This window comes from Coregonus clupeaformis, chromosome 22, assembly GCF_020615455.1.
Source record: "Coregonus clupeaformis isolate EN_2021a chromosome 22, ASM2061545v1, whole genome shotgun sequence".
Classification (NCBI taxonomy): domain Eukaryota; kingdom Metazoa; phylum Chordata; class Actinopteri; order Salmoniformes; family Salmonidae; genus Coregonus; species Coregonus clupeaformis.
The window spans coordinates 388,278-415,427 of record NC_059213.1 but is presented as its reverse complement, the minus strand read 5'-3'; the positions used below and the strand labels follow the sequence as shown (position 1 = coordinate 415,427).

The 27,150-nt window shown below is 46.5% G+C and overlaps 1 protein-coding gene across 1 annotated transcript; it reads left to right on the top strand.

Annotated features, from left to right (window-relative positions):
- Nucleotides 1–1,291: 1,291 nt before the first annotated feature.
- On the top strand, nucleotides 1,292–3,177 carry LOC123481625 (cyclin-dependent kinase 5 activator 2-like). Its single transcript, XM_045206318.1, is given in 3 exon segments — nucleotides 1,292–1,614; nucleotides 1,616–1,981; nucleotides 2,063–3,177. Coding segments are annotated over 3 exon segments (951 nt in total). The 5' UTR covers nucleotides 1,292–1,560; the 3' UTR covers nucleotides 2,594–3,177.
- The last annotated feature ends 23,973 nt before the right edge of the window (nucleotides 3,178–27,150 follow it).

Genomic DNA, 27,150 nt, shown 5'->3' with positions numbered 1-27,150 from the left:
GCTCTCACAGCTCACACACCTCTCTCTGCATCCCAAATCTCCACTTTTCTCCCAGAAGTGGGCACCTCTCCCTACACATTTAAAAGCATTCGATTGGCTCTCACAGCGAACACACCTCTCTCAATCAGTCCCAAATCTCCACCTTTTTCTCCAAAGTGTGCAGTCCTCCCCACAAGTTCAAAGCATTGGATTGGTGTAAGCATGGGCTAAACTAGAGGGAGTTTCCACCATATCTCTTATACCAGTCCTTTTAATTCCACCAAGGGAAGTGAACAAATGAACACCTGGGGCAGAAGGGTAGAACCAGTTGAACAGAAATGAGGGAGAGGGGAGGAAGAAGGAGGATGAGGAGGGAGGAGGAGGAGGAGGAGGAGGGAGGGAGGGAGAATGGATGGATGGATGGGGTAATGAGCAGACAGAGATGGAGAGGAAGAGAGAGAGTGGAGTGTGAAGGGAGGGAGGGAAGAGAGAGAGGTTGAAGGAGAAGGGAGAGAGAAGCAGTTATGTTACCAGCAGACTCTTATTTCCTTTCCTCTCATCCACCATTTCCTCCTCTCCCCTCCCCTCCTCTCCCCTATCCTTCTCTCCCCTCTCCTCCTCTCCCTTTTCCTCCTCTCCCCTCCCCTCATCTCCCCTATCCTTCTCTCCCCTCTCCTCCTCTCCCTTTTCCTCCTCTCCCCTATCCTCCTCTCCCTTATCCTCCTCTCCCCTATCCTCCTCTCTCCTCTCCTCCTCTCCCCTCTCCCCTCTCCTCCTCTCCCTTATTCTCCTCTCCCTTATCCTCCTCTCTCTCTCTCTCTCTCTCTCTCTCTCTCTCTCTCTCTCTCTCTCTCTCTCTCTCTCTCTCTCTCTCTCTCTCTCTCTCTCACTCTTTCTCTCACTCTCTCTCTCTCTCTCTCTCTCTCTCTCCCATGAACATCTGCAGCCTGTTTTAACACACGACAAGCTGGAGATATGGAGGATATCACACACACACGCAGGCACGCACGCACACACATGCACACACATTGGTCGAATAAGCTGTCAATCTAAGCACTATCCTCTCTGGTTGGATATTTGGAGCTGTAACTCCTGGTTAACGCTTTTAAACCGGCAGCATCTCTCGCGCACCCGCAGTTACCGGCCTCTGTCCATTCCATGAGCTCGTGCCGCGCGCTGCGCTGCGACAGAAGGAGTGGCACAGCTTGTGTGTGATCGTGATTCGTGAACGTGTGTATGATAGAGAGAAGGAGAGAAATATATATATATATATATATATAGAGAGAGAGAGAGAGAGAGAGAGAGAGAGAGAGAGAGAGAGAGAGAGAGAGAGAGAGAGAGAGAGAGAGAGTAGGGGAGCGAGAGAGAGAGAGAGAGAAATGTGTGAGTGACTCTCGCGCATATTGCTGGAATCACGGAGCATCACACACCTCCGGACATCTCTGGACTCTCCCGCGGTCAAACCGTCAATGGAGCTGAATGTGTGAACTTTAATTAAACCATACGAACACCCCATCGATACGGACTGGGACACAGAGCTCGGGAAGCTCTGTGTGTTGGAAGGCGCTGCGCGCTGCAGACATGGGTACCGTTCTGTCTCTGTCGCCGAGGTCAAGGAAGGCGGCGGGCGGTGTGTGTGGACGAGAAACCTGACCTTGCGACCGGCGGGAAACAACAGGAGAAGAGCCTAAAGAAGCGCCACTCCGTGCTGCTCCATGCTCTGACGTGGAAGCGGCTGGTCGCCGCCTCCGCCAAGAAGAAGAATGCCAAAAAGGTGAACCCCAAACCCGAAGCCAGCCAGGCCAAATCCGAGCCCTTGGTGGACCAGCTCAACACCGACAACATCAAGAAATCACAACCGTCCAACGGAATACTCGACCGAAAACCGACAGGGCCCAAACCCGGGCCAATTCCTGTGCCTGTTCCTACAGTACCGGACCAGACCCGGCGGCAGACCCAGAATGGCCGCTCTTTCATCTCCCCTCGGAGGGTGGTGGTGCAGGTGGGTAACGTGTGTGTGTGTGTGTGTGTGTGTGTCTGTGTTAAAGCCTAACCCTAACTGTTTGTGTTGGTTGTCCCCCAGGCGTCCACCGGCGAGCTCCTGCGCTGTCTCTCTGACTTCCTCTGCCGCCGCTGCTTCAAGCTCAAAGAGCTCACGGCCAATGAGGTCATCCTGTGGTTCCGGAACGTGGACCGGTCTCTGCTAGTGCAGGGCTGGCAGGACCAGGGCTTCATCACCCCGGCTAACCTGGTCTTCGTCTACCTGCTCTGCCGAGAGGCCGTGGAGGAAGACACGGCCTCTGAGTACGAGCTCCAGGCGACCTTCCTCACCTGCCTGTACCTGGCCTACTCTTACATGGGCAATGAGATCTCCTACCCGCTCAAGCCGTTCCTGGTGGAGTCCAGCCGGGAGGCCTTCTGGGAGCGGGCCCTGGGCCTCATTGACCGGATGAGCGGGCCAATGCTGAGAATCAACGCAGACCCGCACTACTTTACCGAGGTGTTCCAGGACCTGAAGAACGAGGGAGGGTCAAGAGAGAAAGAGAAGGAGAAGGAGAAGAAGGAGAAAGAGAAGGAGAAGGACGGGAAACGGATAAGTGATTTGGATCGTTAAGAACTGGATGAGGGGAGAAGGAGAGAGAGAGAGAGAGAGAGAGAGAGAGAGAGAGAGAGAGAGAGAGAGAGAGAGAGAGAGAGAGAGAGGAATTTGGTTTAGGACAAGTTCGCGGACACCAGCCACACACCCGCCGGTTGTTCGAGCGGGGATTGAATGTATACTGTTAGTGAACCGGACAGACGCACGAGGGGGATTTTTTATCAGGAACCGGAGTCTGAGGAATCAGGAGGAATTGGTTACACGCCTCGCTTCACCTCGCCGGGTTACCGAACTGTCGTGTCGTTCCATGTGTTCAATCAAAGCTCGGGGAATCTAACGGACACTACACGGGGCTTTGGGTTAAAGGGGATAGCTATAGTTCACTTTACTGCATGCTGTATAAAAAGTATTCTGATTGTACCTTCATTGTGGCTTTTGAGAAATGGATAGGCTATTATAAGGTGGACTAAAGTGATAGCTTATAGTGCGTCAGTGTTTTGGGGTCATATTTATATATTCGTTTCATGAGAGGGGAAAAAGACACGGTGCTCTCCCAGGTACTGGACTCAGTGTCGCGAGAGTCGCTGCCTGCCCCCCACCCCTCTCAACGTTGAATGTACAATTTTACCACTTCAAACCAACGGGATTCTTTACCGTTAACATGTGGCAACTGTTACTATGGTATTATAAAGCGTTCTGTTTTATATATTGTACATTCAGAAATACAAGCATAAATCGTTACAAACGGTCCCGGTGCCTCCCAGCAATGTTTAATTGAATTGCCTTGTGATTAATGTGCTCAAGAACATGCAGCATGACGAACGCTGAAAGTTAGCCCTATATGCAATAATCTGAGATGTACACTTTATGGACAGCTTTAAGTTGACTAGACCCAGAGCAACACCATCTCCATGACTGATTATAAGCCTACGACTCTGGAAAACCATAAAGGCTAGCCAATAGCCTGCTACAGTGAAGCAACAGTCAACAGCCGGGCTGGCACTGATGTCTCTGGGCACATAATGCCCCCAGCTGTGTTATGGCCTGGTCAGCGAGGCTATAGGTCAAACATGGGTCAACCAAAGTTCAGATGAGATAGACCATCAAGGCATGCAGGTCAACACTGCATTCAGACTCAGATTTAGAACATCTATAGAACTATTGCTCAATGGACAATATCAAGGTTTATTGGTGGGCTTTTTATAGAAGGAAAAACTGGAGTCGTGATCTCAGCGGCAGGCGTTCTTGGAGCAATGCTAGGCCTTCTTATTGTCGCTGTCCATGGTGCTGAAATAGAGTAGCGATGAAACAGCGCTGCAGGGGAGTGTGATAATGTAGCCTACCCGAGTTTAACAGTGATCTCATCTTCACCATTATAATGATTTTTTTAAATCATCGTCATCATCTCCATTATCATCAACACCACCTCCTTCTTCTCCTCCTCATCACCGTCTCCATCTGTGCGTGTGTGTTGCCATTCTGTGATGACTCATCAGCTCGAGCGCAGAGCTAGAACCCCCAGAATTTGTGAATAAAGGAAGATGGACCACGTGGTGCAGTTTTCCAAGAAGGTGATTGGATGAATTTTGCTGCAGTCTGATAGGAGTGGCGATGTGAAGAAGGAGAAGAGAGGAGGAGATACTGCGGAGGCGCGAGCTGGGGGCCCGTGGAATTCAACATTTTCACTCCAGCTGCTGCTGCATTCCCGTTCCGTATCCAAGGCAACAACCGAGACAGCAAAGGGGATAAGAAAGAGAGACAGAGAGCGGAGGGAGAAAGAGAGAGCGAGAGACTTTACACAAGCTCACATCGCCATGCTGTAAAAACACACAGAAGATACAAAAAATGTAGTGTTCTCTAAACCCCCTCAAACTCATACCATCTGTTTTCTGATCAAGCTACAACAAATATGCGTTAAAATAATGCTAATGGATTGGATTTATTAGCCTATAAATAGGCTACTCATTATCACCCAAAGAGGCACGCTTCTTCATTTAGCCTATTTTATTCCCACTAATTGTGTTGGGCAGCTAGTATGGGCCTATTTTCTCATCTCCTAGGTGCAAAAACAATTTCAGCTTATTTGACGTGATGTAGGCTATTGTTTGTGTCGGTTAAGGGGGAAACCGATTATGCAACTTCACACCATCAGCACCGGCTTACAGAACACGGGTTACCATGGAGACGCCGTTGAGGCAGCAGGTTGCAGAGGGAAGGAGAGAGAGGAGAGAGCGAAACAATATTGAATTATTAGCCTACTACAGAGGTGACTTATGGCAAAGATGAACATATCTCATAACGTAGGCTTATAGGCACACGCACACACACACAGAGATTCTAAGGTATAATACTTTTATTGTTACAATGTCTTACAATTCATTGCATCCACAGGTGCATAACAGATGACTCCTTACAATAATAAAGCATAGGGCTAAAAGAGAGGGAGTACCTGTCCAGTGTTTCCAGATTTCTATGAAATATGACATATAATTAATTACAATATGAGTTAAATAGTTTTCCTTCCAAAAAATGGTAATTAAGTATGTTAAAAAGCAGATTTTCTGTGTTGGAATGGTGTGGGTGTACCCCAACAACAGAATGGTGTGGCCATTTACCGGTCATAAAAAATATTCATGCTAGTTGACCACTGATTGGCCAGCTCATCCTCCTCAGGAGGAAGACAACATCCTCTATGTGGAAATAGCAAGCATTTTTGAAACCAGTCTGTTTGAGATACAAGCTTGAAGTGGGATCTTTTAAGTGTTTTTTCTCCAATTTATGCTTTGGCCACAAATAGGAGTATAGGATGAGTCAACAACATTATTTGGGTATGAGTGAGTTAACAGAATGTGAACTTTTAAAAGTTAGATTTTCACTGGACAGTTACTTTAACCAGTGTGGCCCATTGAGCATGTTAGACACAAATAGATCAGAAGAAACTGGACACATTAAACTTTCATCATTATAACAGGTCTTCTTTTGAGAGGAGGTCAGAGGCCTTATTCACAAACTATCTCAGAGTAGAAGTGCTGATCCAGGATCAGTGGATTCAATATGATCTAAAAAGATACAACTCATCCTAGATCAGCACTCCTTCTTTAAAGGTCCAATGCAGCCTTTTAATCAAAATATCAAATCATTTCTGGGTAACAATTAAGTACCTTACTGTGATTGTTTTCAATTAAAATGGTCAAAAATAAACTAAAATAGCTTCTTAGCAAAGAGCAATTTTTCAAGCAAAGAATTTAGCTAGGACTGTCTGGGAGTGGTCTGAGTGGGGAGGGGAAAACTGAAAACTAGCTGTTATTGGCAGAAAGGTTTGGAACTCTCTTTCTTATTGGTCTGCTAAATGACTAAAAATGTCTATTAACTAAATTACCGCCTGGTGGTGTCACCAGGCAGCCCAAAAATCCATCCCACCAAAACAGGCTGAAATTTCAGGCGTTCTTTTCAAATAGCTCTTACACTAAAAGAGCATTATCATAATTTTCAAAATGTCACAGTATTATTCCAACCTCATAGTGTGGAAATATATGTATATAAAACACAGGAAAATCACGTTTTTGACTGCACTGGGCCTTCAAGCAGCTTCATAAATATGGGCCCAGACTAATAGAAAACACATACTGTACGTAGCATAGCCATGGGCCTTCACAGAGTTAGGGAAAACCTTGTTTCATTTATAGCCTACTGTCATTATAAAGGCTGCCATGTTGGCAACAAAGGTTCCACTTCTGGTAAGAGTTAGAATATTTGTCATGGAATGCTAGGTGATCTGTATCTATGAGCTGATGCCTCCACCTAGTGGTCCTAAAAGGAGACACAGTGTGTGTGTGTGTGTGTGTTTGTGTGTGTGTGACGTTAACTAACGGAACTATTTAACTACTCCCTCAACACTTAAAACCTTCAGTCCTTCACCATCTATAGCAGTTAGTCCCATTTCACTGGCAAATGCATCATTTGCATGACCTGGGCTGATAACATCTGGGCGCACACACACACACCACACACATACCACACACACACCACACACATACACACACACATACATGCACACACACACACACACATTTTGAGGGAAGTTGTTTGATGTTGTTTGAGTGTTTCCAGTGTTGTGTGAGTGTTGTTTCAGTGTTGTGCTCTCTCGCTTTCCCAGATGTTTAGTTCATTTCATTCCGATCTCCTTTGCATTATTGTAGCCTTTCTCTGTAGCCTGTCAACTATGTGTCTGTCTATCCCTGTTCTCTCCTCTCTGCACAGGCCATACAAACGCTTCACACCACGTAGCTGTTGCCACTCTAATCTGGTGGTCCCTGCGCGCACAACCCACATGGAGTTCCAGGTCTCTGGCAGCCTCTGGAACTGCCGTTCTGCAGCCAACAAGGCAGAGTTCATCTCAGCCTATGCTACCATCCAGTCCCTCGACTTCTTGGCGCTGACGGAAACATGGATTACCACAGAAAACACTGCTACTCCTACTGCTCTTTCCTCGTCTAACCATGTGTTCTCGCATAACCTGAGAGCATCTGATCAGCGCGGCGGTGGCACAGGAATCCTCATCTCTCCAAAGTGGACATTCTCTCTTTTTCCCCTGACCCATCTGTCTATCTCCTCATTTGAATTCCATGCTGTCACAGTCACTAGCCCATTCAAGCTTAACATCCTTGTCATTTATCGCCCTCCAGGTTCCCTTGGAGAGTTCATCAATGAGCTTGACGCCTTGATACGTTCCTTTCCTGAGGATGGCTCACCCCTCACAGTTCTGGGTGACTTTAACCTCCCTACGTCTGCCTTTGACTCATTTCTCTCTGCCTCCTTCTTTCCACTCCTTTCCTCTTTTGACCTCACCCTCTCACCGTCCCCCCCTACTCACAAGGCAGGCAATACGCTTGACCTCATCTTTACTAGATGCTGTTCTTCTACTAATCTCACTGCAACTCCCCTCCAAGTCTCCGACCACTACTTTGTATCCTTTTCTCTCTCGCTCTCCTCCAACACTACTCACTCTGCCCTACTCAGATGGTAATGTGCCGTCCCAACCTTCGCTCTCTCTCTCTCTCTCCAGCTACTCTCTCCTCTTCCATCCTATCATCTCTTCCCTCTGCTAAATCCTTCTCCCTCCAATCTCCTGATTCTGCTTCCTCAACCCTCCTCTCCTCCCTTTCTGCATCTTTTTACTCTCTATGTCCCCTACCCTCCCGGCCGGCTCGGTCCTCCCCTCCTGCTCCGTGGCTTGACGACTCATTGCGAGCTCACAGAAGAGGGCTCCGGGCAGCCGAGCGGAAATGGAGGAAAACTAGACTCCCTGCGGACCTGTCATCTTTTCACTCCCTCCTCTCTACATTCTCTTCCTCTGTTTCCGCTGCTAAAGCCACTTTCTACCACTCTAAATTTCAAGCCTCTGCCTCTAACCCTAGGAAGCTCTTTTGCCACCTTCTCCTCCCCTGCTGAATCCTCCTCCTCCTCCCCCCTCCCTCCTCCCTCTCTGTGGATGACTTCGTCAACCATTTTGAAAAGAAGGTTGACGACATCCGATCCTCATTTATTAAGTCAAATGACACCGCTGGTCCTGCTCACATTGCCCTACCCTATGCTTTGACTTCTTTCTCCCCTCTCTTTCCAGATGAAATCTTGCGACTTGTGACGGCCGGCCGCCCAACAACCTGCCCGCTTGACCCTATCCCCTCCTCTCTTCTCCAGACCATTTCCGGAGACCTTCTCCCTTACCTCACCTCGCTCATCAACTCATCCTTGACCGCTGGCCATGTCCCTTCCGTCTTCAAGAGAGCGAGAGTTGCACCCCTCCTCAGAAAACCTACACTCGATCCCTCCGATGTCAACAACTACAGACCAGTATCCCTTCTTTCTTTTCTCTCCAAAACTCTTGAGCGTGCCGTCTCTAGCCAACTCTCCTGCTATCTCTCTCAGAATGACCTTCTTGATCCAAACCAGTCAGGTTTCAAGACTGGTCATTCAACTGAGACTGCTCTTCTCTGTGTCACGGAGGCTCTCCACACTGCTAAAGCTAACTCTCTCTCCTCTGCTCTTATCCTTCTAGACCTATCCGCTGCCTTTGATACTGTGAACCATCAGATCCTCCTCTCCACCCTCTCCGAGTTGGGCATCTCCAGCGCTGCTCACTCTTGGATTGCGTCCTACCTGACAGGTCGCTCCTACCAGGTGGCGTGGCGAGAATCTGTCTCTGCACCACGTGCTCTCACCACTGGTGTCCCCCAGGGCTCAGTTCTAGGCACTCTGCTATTCTCTCTATACACCAAGTCACTTGGCTCTGTCATATCCTCACATGGTCTCTCCTATCATTGCTACGCAGACGACACACAATTAATTTTCTCCTTTCCCCCTTCTGATAACCAGGTGGCGAATCGCATCTCTGCATGTCTGGCAGACATATCAGTGTGGATGTCGGATCACCACGTCAAGCTGAACCTCGGGAAGACGGAGCTGCTCTTCCTTCCTGGGAAGGACTGCCCGCTCCATGATCTCGCCATCACGGTTGACAACTCCATTGTGTCCTCCTCCCAGAGTGCAAAGAGCCTTGGCGTGACCCTGGACAACACCCTGTCGTTCTCTGCTAACATCAAAGCGGTGACCCGATCCTGCAGGTTCATGCTCTACAACATTTGCATAGTACGACCCTACCTTACACAGAAAGCGGCACAGGTCCTAATCCAGGCACTTGTCATCTCCCGTCTGGATTACTGCAACTCACTGTTGGCTGGGCTCCCTGCCTGTGCCATTAAACCCCTACAACTTATCCAGAACGCCGCAGCCCGTCTGGTGTTCGACCTTCCCAAGTTCTCTCATGTCACCCCGCTCCTCCGCACACTCCACTGGCTTCCAGTTGAGGCTTGCATCTACTACAAGACCATGGTGCTTGCCTACGGAGCTGTGAGGGGAACGGCACCTCCTTCCCTTCAGGCTCTGATCAGACCCTACACCCAAACGAGGGCACGACGTTCATCCACCTCTGACCTGCTAGCTCCCCTACCTCTACAGAAGCACAGTTCCCGCTCAGCCCAGTCAAAGCTATTTGCTGCTCTGGCACCCCAATGGTGGAACAAGCTCCCCCACGACGCCAGGACAGTGGAGTCACTGACCACCTTCCGGAGACACTTGAAACCCTACCTCTTTAAGGAATACCTGGAATAGTATAAAGCGATCCTTCTACCCCCCCCCCCCCCCCCCCCCATAAAAAAAAAAAAAAAAAAGTGGTTGTCCCACTGGCTATATCATAAGTTGAATGCACCAATTTGTAAGTCGCTCTGGATAAGAGCGTCTGCTAAATGATGTAAATGTAAATGTTGTTTCAGCGTTGTGTGAGTGTTGTTTCAGTGTTGTGTGAGTGTTGTTTCAGTGTTGTGTGAGTGTTGTTTCAGTGTTGTGTGAGTGTTGTTTCAGCATTGTGTGAGTGTTGTTTCAGTGTTGTGTGAGTGTTGTCCTGCTCCTCCTGTAAGGTCAGGCTGTTTGAATAGTGAGCAGAGGTGGAAATGACCTGCACCACCCGTTACCAAGCAACCACATGTTAGCCTGGAAACTAATCTTCCTAAAGAGCAAATGTGAAAAACAGACTCCTGCCACCCAAACCTGGACAGACGGTGTGAGAGAGAGAGAAAAAGAGAGCGAAGGATGAGAGATGAGAGAGAGAGAGAGAGAGAGAGAGAGAGAGAGAGAGAGAGAGAGAGAGAGAGAGAGAGAGAAGAGAGAGAGAGAGAGAGAGAGAGAGAGAGAGAGAGAGAGAGAGAGAGAGAGAGAGAGAGAGAGAGAGAGAGAGAGAGAGAGAGAGAGAGAGAGAGAGAGAGAGGCTTAAAGCCTCAGGGTTTCTCGTATCTCCTTTCTATCTTCTATAAGGGGCCAATCTCCCAGGGTGTTTGCATGTCTAATTTGTGACACATTTGACTGTCTGTTAAAAGCACACACCCTTCAGGCAGAAATAACACCTACCAATGTGCACACACACACCCACCCCAGGCAGCAAGCTCCACCAAGACCCTCTTGACCTGCGTTTGTGTGTTTGTGTGTGTGTATGTGTCATTATAGGCCTATTATTAATCTTAATTCAAATACATTTGATTAGATTTCCTGACAACTGAAAACGTAGTTCGTTGTCAGACAGATGGTCTGGTTGGAGAGCTCTCCACTGTGTCCACCAGGCCGCACGCACGGCCCGTTAATGTTTAACCGATTCCTCCATCAGACTACCCTACTATTACCGTGTAATTTTACCCACACTGATGGACGGGACTCGGATCTCCATGGTAGTATAAGTACCTGGTCCTCGTCTCTCTGCCCGCGAGAGAAAAGTCAATGTAAATGTTTACTAAATAATGAACAGGCACGCAACTGCCATTAGAGCTCCCTGTTTCCATGCAGATAGTGACTACCTGCTCAACACAAAGAAAAAAGTGGAAAACATTTCCTTTCAGAGTTTTTCTTTGTATGTCTATGTGACAGCTATACAGGCCTCTATGCTTCGCGTTGGTAGCCTACCTGCTCAAAACTGGGCTCTGATCCAATGACTTGTCCCTACGGGAATATTGTAGAACAGGCATATGAGTGGTCGATGGATTACATGCTTATAGCGCCTTTTCAAATTATATTCACATTTATTTGAACTTGATCACTTTTCCCATCTGCTTTGTTTTTTGTTTTTGCTTTGTTTTCATGTAGTAATCCTGCACCTGCTTAACGCGAGCCGAACGAACAAAACGTCATCCTCATCATGTATTGTGCGCGTGGCTCAGCGTGAGGCAGGTGCAGATCTTCGAATGGAGCTCACCTTCTCGAGAGGGACAACATTTTCGCAAAAACAGACAGAATAGACTCCATGGGCAAGTCCAGAGATGGAGTTATGAAGTTGTCATTGGTGATGTAGCGGTAGCCTAAAATAAATAAAATCAAGTTGAGTTGATGCTGACCAAAGGCTGTTTATTCGATGCTTCAGATGTTTTTATTTTGCATAGAGGTATTTCATAAAGCAGATTGTGAAAATAAAACTTTTGGGCAACATATATAGCCTATGCTATAGTCTAATTTACCTGCATTGAAGGTGCACAGCTGGCGATGAGGATGCCTTGTTGGTCAGACCAGACAGAGCCGTGATGTTCTCTCTCTCATGGGTGAGTATAGCCTTCAGACCCTGTTCGAGCCAGCGTCCTGGATTTATAGGTGGAGTAACACCGAGACACCTGAGAAGGGCAACACACTCCCTCCCGATGGGATTGGCCAGGATCCGGAGGGGTGCTGGCGAGAGGAGGAGTGGGGTTGTTCTTCGCCATTTTAGGTGTTCCGGCCTGGCTGATGAGCTTCGTATACAAACTTCACTTTTTCATGGTCTAGATGGGATACACTTTTTGTCAAATTTGACGTCGAAAGTTTATTTTGCTAAATTATTTCCTAACCTGCTGCGTAAGTTCTCTTAAACCTGCTACGAAAAGTCAATTTTGACAAAAGCTGTATCCCTTCTAGACAAAACCCTTTTCATACCCGTGTAGGCAGTTCCTCTTTAATAGATATAGCTGATAAGGTTGGTCGGTTGGAAATAGAGCGAAGAGGATGGAAAGAAGGTGTTGAACTTACTTATGCCTCAGGGAGGTGCGTTTGAATGTGTGTGTATGTGTGAAAGAGAGCTAGATAGCTAGCTAGATAGAACTACCTACACCATTGTAACATGATGTCACCTATTTCCATGAGGTTTATGAATTAATTGTCAGGCCGTTGGCGTGGGCTCAGAATAGTTTTACATAGTGTTTTTTTCCTAGGTTGGAAGGAAGCATTTTAAATATTTGAATGCAGCAGGCCAAACCTAATCATGCCATACACTCCCCTATGAACGCACTTTATGTATCTAGTCTCACCATTTGAAGGTGTCATAAGTATTTGGACAAATTAATTTATAGTATATTAAATTGAGTCAAAAGTTTAGTGTTTGGGCCCATTTTCCTCAATGACTACATCAAACTTGTGATTCTACAAAGTTTTTGGATGCATTTGCGTTTCGGATTATGTTGTGCCCAGTAGAAATGAATGGTAAATAATGTATTGTGTCATTCTTTATTGTAAATAAGAATATAATATGTTTCTAAACACTTCTACATTCATGTGGATGCTACCAGGATTACGGATAATCGCGAATTAATCGTGAATAATGATGAGTGAGAAAGTTACAGCTGCACAAAGATCATGCCTCCAAAACATATTAACCTCTCACCATTACCAATAACAGGGGAGGTTAGCATTTTTTGTGGGGTATGATATTTATGCTTCATTATTCACGATTCATTCATGATTATCCGTCATCATGGTAGCATCATGTAGAAGTGTTCAGAAACATATTATATTCTTATTTACAATAAAAGTGACTCCAAAATGACACAATACATTATTTACCATTCATTTCTATTGGGCACAACATAATCCGAAACACAACCAAAACAAACTGCAAATGCATCCAACAAGTTTGTAGAGTCACAAGCTTGATGTAGTCATTGCGTGCTAGGAATTTGGGTCCAAATACTAAACTTTTGACTCAATTTAATACACTAAAAGGGAATATGTCCAAATACTTATGACAACTTCAAATGGGGGGACTAGATACATAAAGTGCATTTATTTCTAAACGGTAAAACAGATATGTATGAAATACCCTCAAATAAAAGGTGACATTCTGTACTGTCAACTCATATAAAACATTTGATCTCAAATCCAAAATGCTGGAGTATAAAGACATTTAAAATGTTAGCTTTACTGTCCAAATAAATACATAGGGGAGTATATATATATACAGGGGCGGTGTGTTCAATAGGGCGATATGGGCGACGCACTGCCAAACGGGAAAAGGAAGGGATTTTTTTTCTAATCAATTATATCACGGCAACAGTAGTTATCAGTGTTCTAAGGCTAAAGTCGTGCTTCAAATGGCCCCGCCCGTTTTTGGGGCGATTTCAGTCATGTTGAAAATCGCCCAGAAGTCTGTCATAGACTCCCATGTAAAATCTATTTTTTTCAAATTTCAAAGCTTTCAATACAATCTCTATGGGTGTCTGTGGGCTTGCACTTACGCGCTTTCGTCATACGTGACGTAACCATGAACGTAACTAAGAAAATAGCGGCTAGCAGCGTCTCTGTTGCGACCTGCAGTGTGGCGTTATCTTATGTTTTTAATTTGTACACTTAGTGGCGTTATTTTATGTTTTTAATTTGTACACTTAGTTTACAAACATTCTGCCAACCATGGATTTCCAGTGGTGGGTTTTGGACTGATCTTGTTGATCGTGTACATACCCGCTACGAACGGACTAAATAATGAAAACGCTGCTGGCAGCGGAATCCAATACAGCTGGGAGACTTGGCTGGATGACAGAGTCCCGGACAGAGAAGTGGAGCCGGCCGGCTTCACCCTGGTCAGAGCGGACCGCGATCTGACAGTCACAGGGAAAATCGATCCTGGTAAGAGAGCGACTCTGTACCCCCGACATTGAACTGCTTTCTGTGTCACTGCGACCTTACTATCTGCCCCGTGAGTTCCCCCAATTGTTTGTTACCGTTGTGTACTGTTGATAATCACAAGTTTACTGGAGAACTGAGACCAAGTAGAGACTTTGGACAGGGGTGGATATGGTATAATAAAGGCAGTTTATTCAGAGGTAAAGATATCTGGAATCGCGTGCACGGACTCGTTCGTCAAACTCTTAGGGAGCTATCTGAAGAGAGCCCCGAAAACATTGTGTGCAGACATTTTATACAATAAATGATGTAGGTTGAATCTAGTAGTTCTGATCTTCTGATTGGTCCTGATGAGTTGGGCGAGGTCCCCTCCACTGTTGCATTGGCTCTGAGTCGGGTTCTCTGTCTTCAAATGTTCAGCCTAAAGAGAGGGGATTTTTGTGTGTGTGTGTGTGTGTGTTTAACAGTGATGATGTGTGTGTGTGTGTGTGTTATCAGTGATGATGTGTGTGTGTGTGTGTGTGTGTGTGTGTGTGTGTGTCCTCAGAGCAAGAACTCGTGAGTTGGAAGAACTGAGAGACCTATGGCGTGGGTGTTGTCCTTGGCCACCTGCTGACAAGGCTGACAAGATAGGACTCTTTTGTCCATTGTTATAGGATAGGAACAGCATTGATTGAAAACAAACGCCCAACACAAAATGGGTCATGCACAAGATTTTAGTCAGACCAAGCTATAACATTATATATTTACTACGACAGTACATTCAACCAAAAGCTAATATAACAAAGGCATCAGAGATTATTTATAATCTGTCACAGAAACTGGAATCCATCTCCCCAGATCAGTCAATAAATGCTTCTGGTATTGACTTATATGCTGCCCCTGTCTTCATGTTGTTGCTGGACATATCTTTTTTAAAATGTGTGTAGGTCACCTAAATCATCAGAAAAATTGCCCCTCCTGAGAATTTTTTCAGGAGCCGCCACTGTATATATATATATATATACTGTATATATGATGATTACGGCAGGTAGCTTAGTGGCTTAGTGGTTAAGAGTGTTGTGCCAGTAACCGAAAGGTCGCTGGATCCAAGCCAACTAGGTGAAAAATCTGTCGATGTTCCCTTGAGCAAGGCACTTAACCCTAATTGCTCCTGTAAGTCGCTCTGGATAAGAGCGTCTGCTAAATGACTAAAAATGTAAAAATGTAAAAAAATTACTATATGTCAAAGTAGGGAAGGAACTCATACCAATATTTGTACAAAGCCTGGGTGGGCCGCCCCCTCCATCCTGACTGACCTTGCTTCTGTCTTTCCTTCCTTCCTTCTCTCCACTCACTTATCTACCTACCGATCAGTCATTACCTCTAGGAAGGAAGGAAGGATGCATGTGGAAGTATTGGTACAGAGCCTGATTTGATTTAGTGGAATCTAGCGCCCCCCTGTGGTGGTCAGAACTCAGGTCTCACATTCATTAAGTGTCCCAGTGTATGAGTACTGATCTAGGATCAGTTTTGCTTTTTAGATTATAATGAATGGACCAGCATTTAACCTGAGAGGCTTCATGAATACCAGCCCAGGTCTTACTACTATGGCCACGTCCAGAAACAACCCCTAGGCCCTACCCTCTATGGCCCCATCCAGAAACAACCTGTTAGGCTATGGTTCAACCCAGCACTCAGAGAAACAAACACGACAAAGGGAGTGGAAGAAACAAAAATATTTAATAAAAGTTAAAATTGTCTTAGTCCAAAAACAACTGAAGTAAAGGAACAGAGTGGGCTAGTCGGCTCCGGAGGAAGGAGAGGCTGAGGCAGGCAGGCAGGCAGGCAGGCAGGCAGGCAGGCCGACAGGCAGGAAGGCAGGCAGGTTGGGAGGTATGTCCGAAACGCTCTGGTAAGAACAACGATCTGGCGCCGGTGGAGAGCCATGCCCCGGAATTAGTAGTGCAGGTTGATTAGAGAATAGGATGCAGCTGCGTAGGCAGGAATCACTGGAAACAACCCGCAGCTGCACAGGAGAGGCAGATCCTGAGCACGCCCCTGATCCACTCCAGACACACCCACATAAAGGGGACAAACACACATACAGATACAACAGACACAGAGGGGACAAAACAAGGAGGAAGGGAAACAGAAAAGGGAGAGACAAGCTGCCCACATAACAGTACCCCCCCCTCAATGGTCGCCACCTGGCGACCCACCAGGCCTGTCAGGGTTGTCGTGATGGAAGTCCGTGATCAACTGAGGATACAACACAAAACGCTTAGGGACCCAAGACCTCTCCTCTGGTCCATAACCTTCCCAATCGACTAGGTATTGGAGACCCCTACCCCGCCTCCGAGAGTCCAGTAGCCTACTGACGGTGTAGGCCGGATGGTCGTCAATGAGACGAACAGGTGGAGGTGGAACAGCCGGCGGACACAAAAGGCTGGAGGACACAGGTTTCAGTTGGGAGACGTGGAAAGTAGGGTGTATCTTCATGGCTGAAGGCAACTTCAAACGAACCGCAGCGGGGTTAATGATGGACTCCACCACAAACGGACCCAGGTACCGAGGAGACAGCTTGCGTGATTTGGTACGAAGAGGTACGTTCTTAGACGACAGCCAAACCTCTTGACCAGGATGAAACACAGGTGCGGGAGTCCTGCTCCTATCCGCTGTCATCTTGTTCCTGTCGGTGGTCCGAAGCAACGCTTCCCGAGCGTCGCGCCACACTCTCTGGCAGCGGCGGAGGTTCTCCTGAACCGAAGGAACAGCCAATTCCTTCTCCTGAGCAGGAAACAGAGGGGGGTTGATAACCCATGGTAACTTCGAAGGGTGAAAGACCAGTGGCAGAGGTGGTGAGGGAGTTGTGGGCGTACTCTATCCAAGGCAGATGTTTGGCCCAGGATGATGGATGTTGAGCAGCCACACAACGAAGGGTTGCTTCGAGGTCTTGATTGGCTCTTTCTGTTTGACCGTTGGTCTGGGGATGAAACCCTGAGGACAGACTAACGGAAGCACCCAAAGCAGAACAGAAAACCTTCCAAACACGGGAAGTAAACTGTGGGCCTCTATCAGATACGATGTCCACAGGTATTCCATGGGGACGGAATACATGTTGGACTAGGAGGTCCGCTGTCTCACTGGCAGACGGTAATTTTGGTAATGCTATATAGTGAACAGATTTAGAGAATCTGTCCACAATGGTAAGTATAGTATCATTACCTTCAGACTTGGGTAGGCCGGTGACAAAATCCATGGCTATGTGGGACCAGGGACGGCTGGGAACTGGGAGGGGTAGCAGCAGCCCCGAAGGGGACTGATGGGAGGCTTTGCCCGAGCACAGGTTGAACAGGCTGCCACAAAAGCCCGAACGTCAGTTTCCATTGAAGGCCACCAAAAATGTCTCCTAAGCAGCGTCAACGTGCGTCTCATCCCAGGGTGACCAGCAAAACGGGAGGTGTGAATCCACTGCAACACCTGAGACCGGACCGTCTCGGGAACAAAGAGTAGGTTGGGAGGTCCATCACCCGGTCCCGGGTCCGTGGCAAGTGCAGTCTTCACAAGAGACTCGATCTCCCACTGAACAGCCGCCACGACGCATGAGGAAGGCAGGACTGCCTCAGGCTCGCTGGTCTCCGAAGGGTCAGCAAACTGGCGGGACAAAGCATCTGGTTTAACATTTCTTGACCCCGGTCTGTATGTAAGAATAAAGTTAAACCTACTAAAAAACAGGGCCCATCTGGCTTGGCGTGAGTTGAGTCTCTTAGTGGCTTGGATGTAAGCCAAGTTCTTGTGGTCTGTCCAGACCACAAACGGCAGTTCAGCTCCATCCAGCCAGTGCCGCCATTCTTCCAGTGCTAGCTTGACCGCCAGCAGTTCTCGGTTTCCAACGTCGTAATTCCGTTCTGTGGGTGACAATTTTTGGAGAAAAAGCACAGGGGTGAAGCTTTTGGTCAGTGGGGGAGCGCTGGGAGAGGACGGCTCCCACACCTGAGTCCGACGCGTCCCACCTCCACAACAAACTGCAGAGAGGTATTGGGGTGTATCAACACAGGGGAGGTGGAAAACAGTTCCTTCAAAACCCCTACCGCCTGCTCCGCCTCAGGGGACCACAGAAAAGGGACTTTTGGGGATGTGAGTCTAGTAAGGGGTGCCACCACTTTACTAAAACCCTTAATGAACCTACGGTAGAAGTTAGCAAAGCCCAAAAATCGTTGAAGTTGCTTACGGGTGGTGGGTATGGGCCATTCCGTCACTGCCCGGATCTTCTCGGGGTCCGCCTTCACCTGCCCGCTCTCAATGATGAAACCAAGGAACGATGTAGACTGTTTGTGGAACTCACACTTCTCTGCTTTGACATACAGCTTGTTTTCCAAGAGCCGTTGAAGGACTTGACGGACGTGTGACTCATGCTCCTCGGGTGACTTGGAAAAAACAAGAATATCATCCAGGTATACAAAGACAAAAACGGTTCAAAAATCCCTAAGAACATCGTTCACCATGGCTTGGAAAACAGCAGGGGCGTTTGAGAGCCCAAAGGGCATGACCAAATACTCAAAATGTCCCAGTGGAGTGTTGAAAGCGGTTTTCCACTCATCTCCCTTACGGATCCGGACAAGGTGATAAGCGTTCCTGAGGTCGAGCTTGGAGAAAACTGTGGCGCCATGCAGAGGTTCAAAAGCAGAGTTGATGAGTGGAAGGGGATACTTGTTTTTAACAGTTATGTTGTTTAAACCCCTGAAATCGATACAGGGGCGTAACGACTTGTCCTTCTTTTCCACGAAAAAGAAACCTGCACCCAAAGGAGACGACGAGGGACGGATTATGCCCGAGACCAGAGAATCACCAATGTACTGCTCCATTGCCTCTCTTTCCGGTCGGGACAGATTGTATAAGCGACTAGAGGGCAAGGGAGCACCAGGAAGCAGTTCAATAGGGCAATCATAAGGCCTATGTGGTGGTAGAGACAGAGCCTTGTCCTTACTGAAAACCTCCGCTAAGTCATGGTATTCTTTGGGGACAGATGACAGATCAAGAGGAGCTGAGGGATGAGTTGGGTTACACTTAGTGGGGGGAACCGCTGACCTAAGGCACTCTGAATGGCAGTTAGTGCTCCAACTGAGAATGGTGTGACGTGTCCAATCAATTTGTGGGTTGTGAAGAGCCAACCAGGGGAAGCCAAGGATTAGGGAGGTAGCTGAGCCAGACATAACTCTTAGCTGAATGCTTTCACAATGATTGCCAGAAATCACTAGGGAAACGGGGGTGGTTTGATGAGTTATCTCCGCGAGGAGGCGCCCATCAAGGGCTGTGACCCGAATGGGGGTAGTAGTGGCTCCATGGGGATACGAGCTTGTGTAACGAACTGGTGGCTAATAAAGTTGTCTTCTGCACCTGAGTCTATGAGAGCTGAGAGTGGCAGGGAATGACTCTGGAAACGTAAGGTTACAGGTACTTGTAATCGGGGAATGATGGGTTCAGGATCTAACTCTGGGCTCGCAAGTAGACCCACCGTTACGAGCGAGCCTTGTCTTTTGGCCGCTTAGGGCATGTAGCCAGAATGTGTGTGGCGTCTCCACAGTACAGGCACTCACCCGCCTGGAGGCGCCGTTGCCGTTCTGCTGAGGTAGTCGAGCTCGACCCACTTGCATAGGTTCCTCCTCTGTGCTCGGGATGGAATCAGGAATAAGAAGCTGCCGGCTCCGGGGAGGCGAGACTCGAGTGGTTGAAGGCTGGGAACTCGTCCTCCTAGATGCGGCCGACCGCCTCTCTCCCGACGCCTCCCCGCAACCGGTTGTCTAGCTTAATGGACAGGGAAACGAGAGAATGTAAATCATGTGGCTCGTCACGAGCAGCCAGTTCATCCTTAATGGCTTCATTCAAACCGTTTAGAAATGCTCCTTGAAGTGCCACATTGTTCCACTTGGAGTCCGCTGCCAAAGTCCAGAACTCAATAGAGTACTCAGCCACACTGTTAGAACCCTGCCTCAAATTAAAAAGTATCTTGGAGGAATTACCCACATGGTCAGGATGGTCAAAAACAGTCTTCAATTTAGCAGAAAAATCAGCGAAAGTCAATCCAGTCAAAGTTTGATTTGAGCACACAGCCTCAGCCCAAACCAGAGCTCTCCCTCTTAACAGCCCCAGAACATAATGTACCTTAGAGGAATCAGTAGAAAATGACAGAGGTCTCTGCCGAAAAATCAAGTCACACTGAAGCAAAAATCCCCGGCACTTGTCCAATTCTCCATTGAACGGTTCAGGCGACGTGACAGGGGTTCCCGATGGAACGAAGCCTGCATCATGTCCGAGGAACCAACTTGGGGTGCATCAAACTGGGGTCAGAGAGAGATGGAGAACTGATAACAGACAATTTAGAGACTTGTGTAGTTAACTGAGTCACCTGGTTCAGCAGTTGATGATTATTTTCCAAAAGAGTCCGAATCAGTTGGTCATGCTGTCCTAGCAACGTTCCTTGAGCCTGGATAGCTTGTTGGAAGCTGTCTTCGTTTGCCCCGTGCTGTCTCTCTGTTGGGTCCAGGGCCAGATCGTTCTGTTAGGCTATGGTTCAACCCAGCACTCAGAGAAACAAACACGACAAAGGGAGTGGAAGAAACAAAAATATTTAATAAAAGTTAAAATTGTCTTAGTCCAAAAACAACTGAAGTAAAGGAACAGAGTGGGCTAGTCGGCTCCGGAGGAAGGAGAGGCTGAGGCAGGCAGGCAGGCAGGCAGGCAGGCAGGCAGGCCGACAGGCAGGAAGGCAGGCAGGTTGGGAGGTATGTCCGAAACGCTCTGGTAAGAACAACGATCTGGCGCCGGTGGAGAGCCATGCCCCGGAATTAGTAGTGCAGGTTGATTAGAGAATAGGATGCAGCTGCGTAGGCAGGAATCACTGGAAACAACCCGCAGCTGCACAGGAGAGGCAGATCCTGAGCACGCCCCCTGATCCACTCCAGACACACCCACATAAAGGGGACAAACACACATACAGATACAACAGACACAGAGGGGACAAAACAAGGAGGAAGGGAAACAGAAAAGGGAGAGACAAGCTGCCCACATAACACAACCCCTAGGCCCTACCCTCTATGGCCCCATCCAGAAACAACCCCTAGGTCCCTACCCTCTATGGCCCCATCCAGAAACAACCCCTAGGCCCTACCCTCTATGGCCCCATCCAGAAACAACCCCTAGGCCCTACCCTCTATGGTCCCGTCCAGAAACAACCCCTAGGCCCTACCCTTTACGGCCCCGTCTAGAAACAATCCCTAGGGCCTACCCTCTAAGGCCCCATCCAGAAACAACCCCTAAGCCCTACCCTCTACGACCCCGTCCAGAAACAACTCCTAGGCCCTACCCTCTATGCACATGTGTAGATCTGAAAGGTGTTGTGTAGGGCTCAAGTGCTGAATGAAATGGGAACGGGAAACGGGATAAACCTAAAACAGTTTTAATGTTTAAAGCGTTGCCTCATTCAGCTCAACCAGAACAACAGAGTAGGGGACAACGTTTTTAGCGGAATATAGCACAATTTAGATCACTCATGGCTTCTCCAGTAAGAAAGTCATTATTACTATTTTCTGTCGCCTTAAGCATGAAGACAGTTTTGCATTGTGGCATTATGTGTGGCCTGTTCACCCTCAAATTGATTTGTGACTGTAAACACCTCATAGGGAGGAATCAAGACCCCAGCTTCAGTATCATATAGGGGGTACTTTCCTACAGGAGCGCCAAAGCATGTTGTAATCTGAAAACAGGTCTTTCAGGTTTTGTCTATTACTACTGTCCTTTACTACAGTGGTGGAGCCAAATATACAGAGAAGGACTTTCTTGCTAAGGGGATTTTTAATAATAAATTGGTCGTGGCTCCTGCGGTACACTGTCATGCAGCCGGAACATTTTGAGACACCGTAAAGCATCAGTCAGCAAAAAGTGCATGGAGTGAAACTGAAATGTTGTCAGGTATGTGTTTTTGCTAACAGCTAAGTTGAAGGCTTGACTGTCATCGTGAACCGTGTAGGATGTATGCATTAATAAAGCAGTGGCATGTTCTTGGGGCAGAGTAAAGGCCTCAATGTCTTTGGAGATCTCCTTCGCCCGCTGTGTTGCTTCTGCCCAGCGGGTTCTGAATGTTTTACTAATGTAGAAAAACCGAAGGAAGGGAAGCGCTGCTAAGGTACACAATAGTAGGTTTTAGTAGACAGAAGGTGTTGCTAAGGTACACAATAGTAGGTTTTAGTAGACAGAAGGTGTTGCTAAGGTACACAATAGTAGGTTTTAGTAGACAGAAGGTGTTGCTAAGGTACACAATAGTAGGTTTTAGTAGACAGAAGGTGTTGCTAAGGTACACAATAGTAGGTTTTAGTAGACAGAAGGTGTTGCTAAGGTACACAATAGTAGGTTTTAGTAGACAGAAGGTGTTGCTAAGGTACACAATAGTAGGTTTTAGTAGACAGAAGGTGCTCTTTGGTAAAAGGGGTAAATTGCTCATCATAAAGAAAGGAGGACCAAGGCCCTCTTCATATAATAATTAAAATGCCTTTATTTGAATGACATGTTCAATGGAAACAAAGTTTAAAAACTATGACGCGTTTCGGCTGCATGGCCTTCGTCAGGGAGTACAAAGATATGATAATACAATGTCCTCTTTTGAACAGCATTTTCCAATCAACCCTGATTTGAAGAGGGAGTGGTTACAGAATTCATTGGACAACACCTAATGAGCAATAATATACAGATTAAAAAGTGAAATACTGTAGATATGTTATCAAAAATGCATCTCAAGGCTAGAAGCATCAGAACAACTAGAAAGGTAGTTCTAACCTTGAATATGACTGGGAAAAGTGTTAAGAATAGGAGAGCCATCTATTTTATAGTACGCTAGAACAGGGCAAACATGGACCACAGCAGTCTAAACATAGCTGAGGGCAATACAGCAAATTGTCCACTAGATGACAGCAAAGGGACCTCTCACGACCTTACAGGCAAGGTGAGAAATCCATATCTTCATTTAAAACAGTGTCCTTAGTGGCCTGTAGTTTGTAAATCCCAAAACATTCCCTTTGGTTTAGCTGTTTAAGACGGTCCCCTTTTATAATTAAGGCCGGAACATGATCAATACCCATAGCTTGTAGGGAGGCAGGGTTACCATGGTGTAAGGACTTGTAGTGCCTTGCCATGGGGTAGTCTTCATTGCCTGCCCGTATGGCGTACTTGTGTTGCGCTAAGCGGTCTTGAAGGTGTCTCTTTGTCCGTCCAATATAGAACACCTCGCACTGTGGACATTCCAATCAGTAGATGACATGAGTGGTTTTGCAGTTAATGAAATGCTTGACTTGATACTCCATTTTAGAAGCTGTGTCAACAAAATACTTTTTCTCTGCAATATTTCTGCAATGGTTGCACTGGTTGCATTTAAAAGAGCACCTAGGTTTGTGGTCTAGCCAAGTTTTTTGAGAGTCACCAGGAAGATAGCTGTGGACTAATTTGTCATTTAGGGTAGGACATCTCTTAAAGCTTTATGACTGGTGGCTCTGGGAAGACTTTGCATAGTAGCGTCTCACTTTGGATGATTCCCCAATTATTTTTAATGATTATTTTAATATTCTCTGCTTCAGTGCTGTATTTTGTAACAAAGTACACTCTCTCTGGTGCATCACGAGGCGCTCCCCTTCGCAACATAAGGGCCGGACGACTGCGGCCCTTATACCTGCATCTTTCAGGACCTGAGAGCTGTAGCCCCGATTCAAGAAGCGATTCTCCAATTCAGCAGATTTGACACTGTAGTCTATTTCCTGATGGCAAATTCTGCGGACTCGTTGGAATTGGCCATATGGAACGTTCTCTTTTAGCTTTTTGGGGTGGAAGCTGTCTGCCCTCAGAGTGTTATTCCCATCTGTAGGCTTCCTAAAGATTGATGTGTGCAAACAACCTTTGTCATTTTTACTGATGTCAAGGTCCAAAAAATGAATGTTATCCTTGATGTACTCCATAGTTAGTTTGATGTTAGGGTTAATGCAGTTAAGGTATTGGTGGAAGGAAATAAGTTCATATTCTGAGCCAGACCAGAACAGGCAAACGTCATCAATATGAGGAAGGCCCAAAATGGCCACCCGGACTATTTGCATAGTCACTTTACCCCTACCTACATGTACAAATTACCTCGACTAACCTGTACACCCGCACATTGACTTGGTACCGGTACCCCCTGTATATAGCCTCGTTATTGTTATTTTATTGTGTTACTTTTTTTAATGTATATTTATGCCAGAAAATGATGTCATGGCTTTAGAAGCTTCTGATAGGCTAATTGACATCATTTGAGTCAATTGGAGGTGTACCTGTGGATGTATTTCAAGGCCTACCTAGACCTCCACAAGTCTGGTTCATCCTTGGGAGCAATTTCCAAATGCCTGAAGGTACCACGTTCATCTGTACAAACAATAGTACGCAAGTATAAACACCATGGGACCACGCAGCCGTCATACCGCTCAGGAAGGAGACGCGTTCTGTCTCCGAGAGATGAACATACTTTGGTGTGAAAAGTGCAAATCAATCCCAGAACAACAGCAAAGGACCTTGTGAAAATGCTGGAGGAAACAGGTACAAAAGTATCTATATTCACAGTAAAATGAGTCCTATATCGACATAACCTGAAAGGCCGCTCAGCAAGGAAGAAGCCACTGCTCCAAAACCGCCATAAAAAAGCCAGACTACGGTTTGCAACTGCACATGGGGACAAAGATACTTTTTGGAGAAATGTCCTCTGGTCTGATGAAACAAAAATAGAACTGTTTGGCCATAATGACCATCATTATGTTTGGAGGAAAAAGGGTGCTGCTTGCAAGCCGAAGAACACCATCCCAACCGTGAAGCACGGGGGTGGCAGCATCATGCTGTGGGGGTGCTTTGCTGCAGGAGAGACTGGTGCACTTCACAAAATAGATGGCATCATGAGGAAGGAAGATTATGTGGATATATTGAAGCAACATCTCAAGACATCAGTCGGGAAGTTAAAGCTTGGTAGCAAATGGGTCTGCCAAATGGACAATGACTCCAAGCATACTCACAAAGTTGTGGCAAAATGGCTTAAGGACAACAAAGTCAAGGTATTGGAGTGGCCATCACAAAGCCCTGACCTCAATCCTATAGAACATTTGTGGGCAGAACTGAAAAAGCGTGTGCGAGCAAGGAGGCCTACAAACCTGACTCAGTTACACCAGCTCTGTCAGGAGGAATGGGCCAAAATTCACCCAACTTATTGTGGGAAGCTTGTGGAAGGCTACCCGAAACGTTTGATACAAGTTAAACAATTTAAAGGCAACGCTACCAAATATTAATTGAGTGAATGTAACCTTCTGACCCACTGGGAATGTGATGAAAGAAATAAAAGCTGAAAGAAATCATTCTCTCTACTATTATTCTGACATTTCACATTCTTAAAATAAAGTGGTGATCCTAACTGACCTAAGACAGGGAATTTCTACTAGGATTAAAGGTCAGGAATTGTGGAAAACTGAGTTTAAATGTATTTGGCTAAGGTGTATGTAAACTTCCGACTTCAACTGTAAATATAAACCAGCATAGGAAGGGCTGTAGCAAGCTCCCATGGCACATTCTTTGACTTGTTTAAAAATATGGTCCTGAAAGACAAAGATGTTATTATTAAGAGTCCATTCAGTGGTGACTAAAAAGGAAGCTGTACCAAATTGTTCAATTCCTTAATTTTATTCAACACATCCGTGATATCTTGAAGATAGGCTGAGAGTGACGGCAGAAAAGGCTTAATAAAGTAATAAATGTACTTGGAGATGGGTTCTGTCAGACTTTCATTACCATAATGACTGGTCTGTCTGTTTTGTTTTTCTCACGATTCTTGTGGACTTTTGGAAGAAGATGAAAAGCAGCCATTGAAAAGAATTGTGAACTCATTGTCTGAAATGTAGTTGTTGAGCTCATGGGGGAGATATTCCGTCTTCACTTTCTCAAACATAGCATCTTCACTGTCCTTAAGTTTGTCGTCAATGGATTTATCAGACATGTCCAAGTGCCTGGTCATGGACACACACAACTGGTTACAGTACATGCATCCACATTAAAACACTGGGACATAGAAAGGACATTCATTTATTTGCACACACACACACACACACACACACGCACGCATACACACACACACACACACACGCACACACACACACACACACACACAATTCCTGCGACCAAGCCCAAAGTCAATACGGAGAAGGTCCATACAGCAAACGTCTTCATCTTCACTAAGGTCTGTAGACTTCAAGAGAGCGGAGGGAATTAAGTAGATTATAATCATCAACGTGTGACATCACATCAATTAAGTTCATAAACATGCGTTTCAGATAACTTTTCACACAATCAGCAAATGAATGCCTCTGCCTACCCACAGTACTATTGATAAACAGTGACATACGATAAGGACTACCCAACAGGGATTTCTCCTCTGAGTGATGAAAGAAGCGCGTCACTCACTACTCCCTAGTGTCCTTGTCCTTGTAGATGAAGCTGCATCGAAACACTGAGAGGAGTTCCTTTGGTAACACTTTACTTGACACCCAGCGTCATAACACGTATAATATGACTCATAACACTGTCGTGACACATATTTAGACCTGTTGTGACATATATTGCGTTCTTTTATGGCTGGTTATGACACCGACATAAGAGTGTAAAAACCCACAAAACCTACCACACAAGGCAAAACATTCCATTACACCATAGCCAACTTGTCAACAGGATGTTTATGTTATACATTTTTGTAAAACTTTTATTGACCACCTACTCCAATGCTCTGTTGCTGATGACTGGGATGAATGTGTGTCATAACGTGTTCTGATGCTGGGTGTGAAGTGAGGTGTTACCGTTCATTTTTATACCTGCATAGGTGCTGCTGTCACCCCTACGGGTTAAACTACCTTATAAGGGCAGGATCATACGCAATGATCTACTAACACCCCGAAGGGCATGCTGGCATTGACACGTATACACACACACACACACACACACACACACACTGTGAAGTGGTCATGTGTTCTAATGGAGGAATTATGTGGAATCCTTTGTGTGTTATTGTAAGAATTATGCGGAATCCT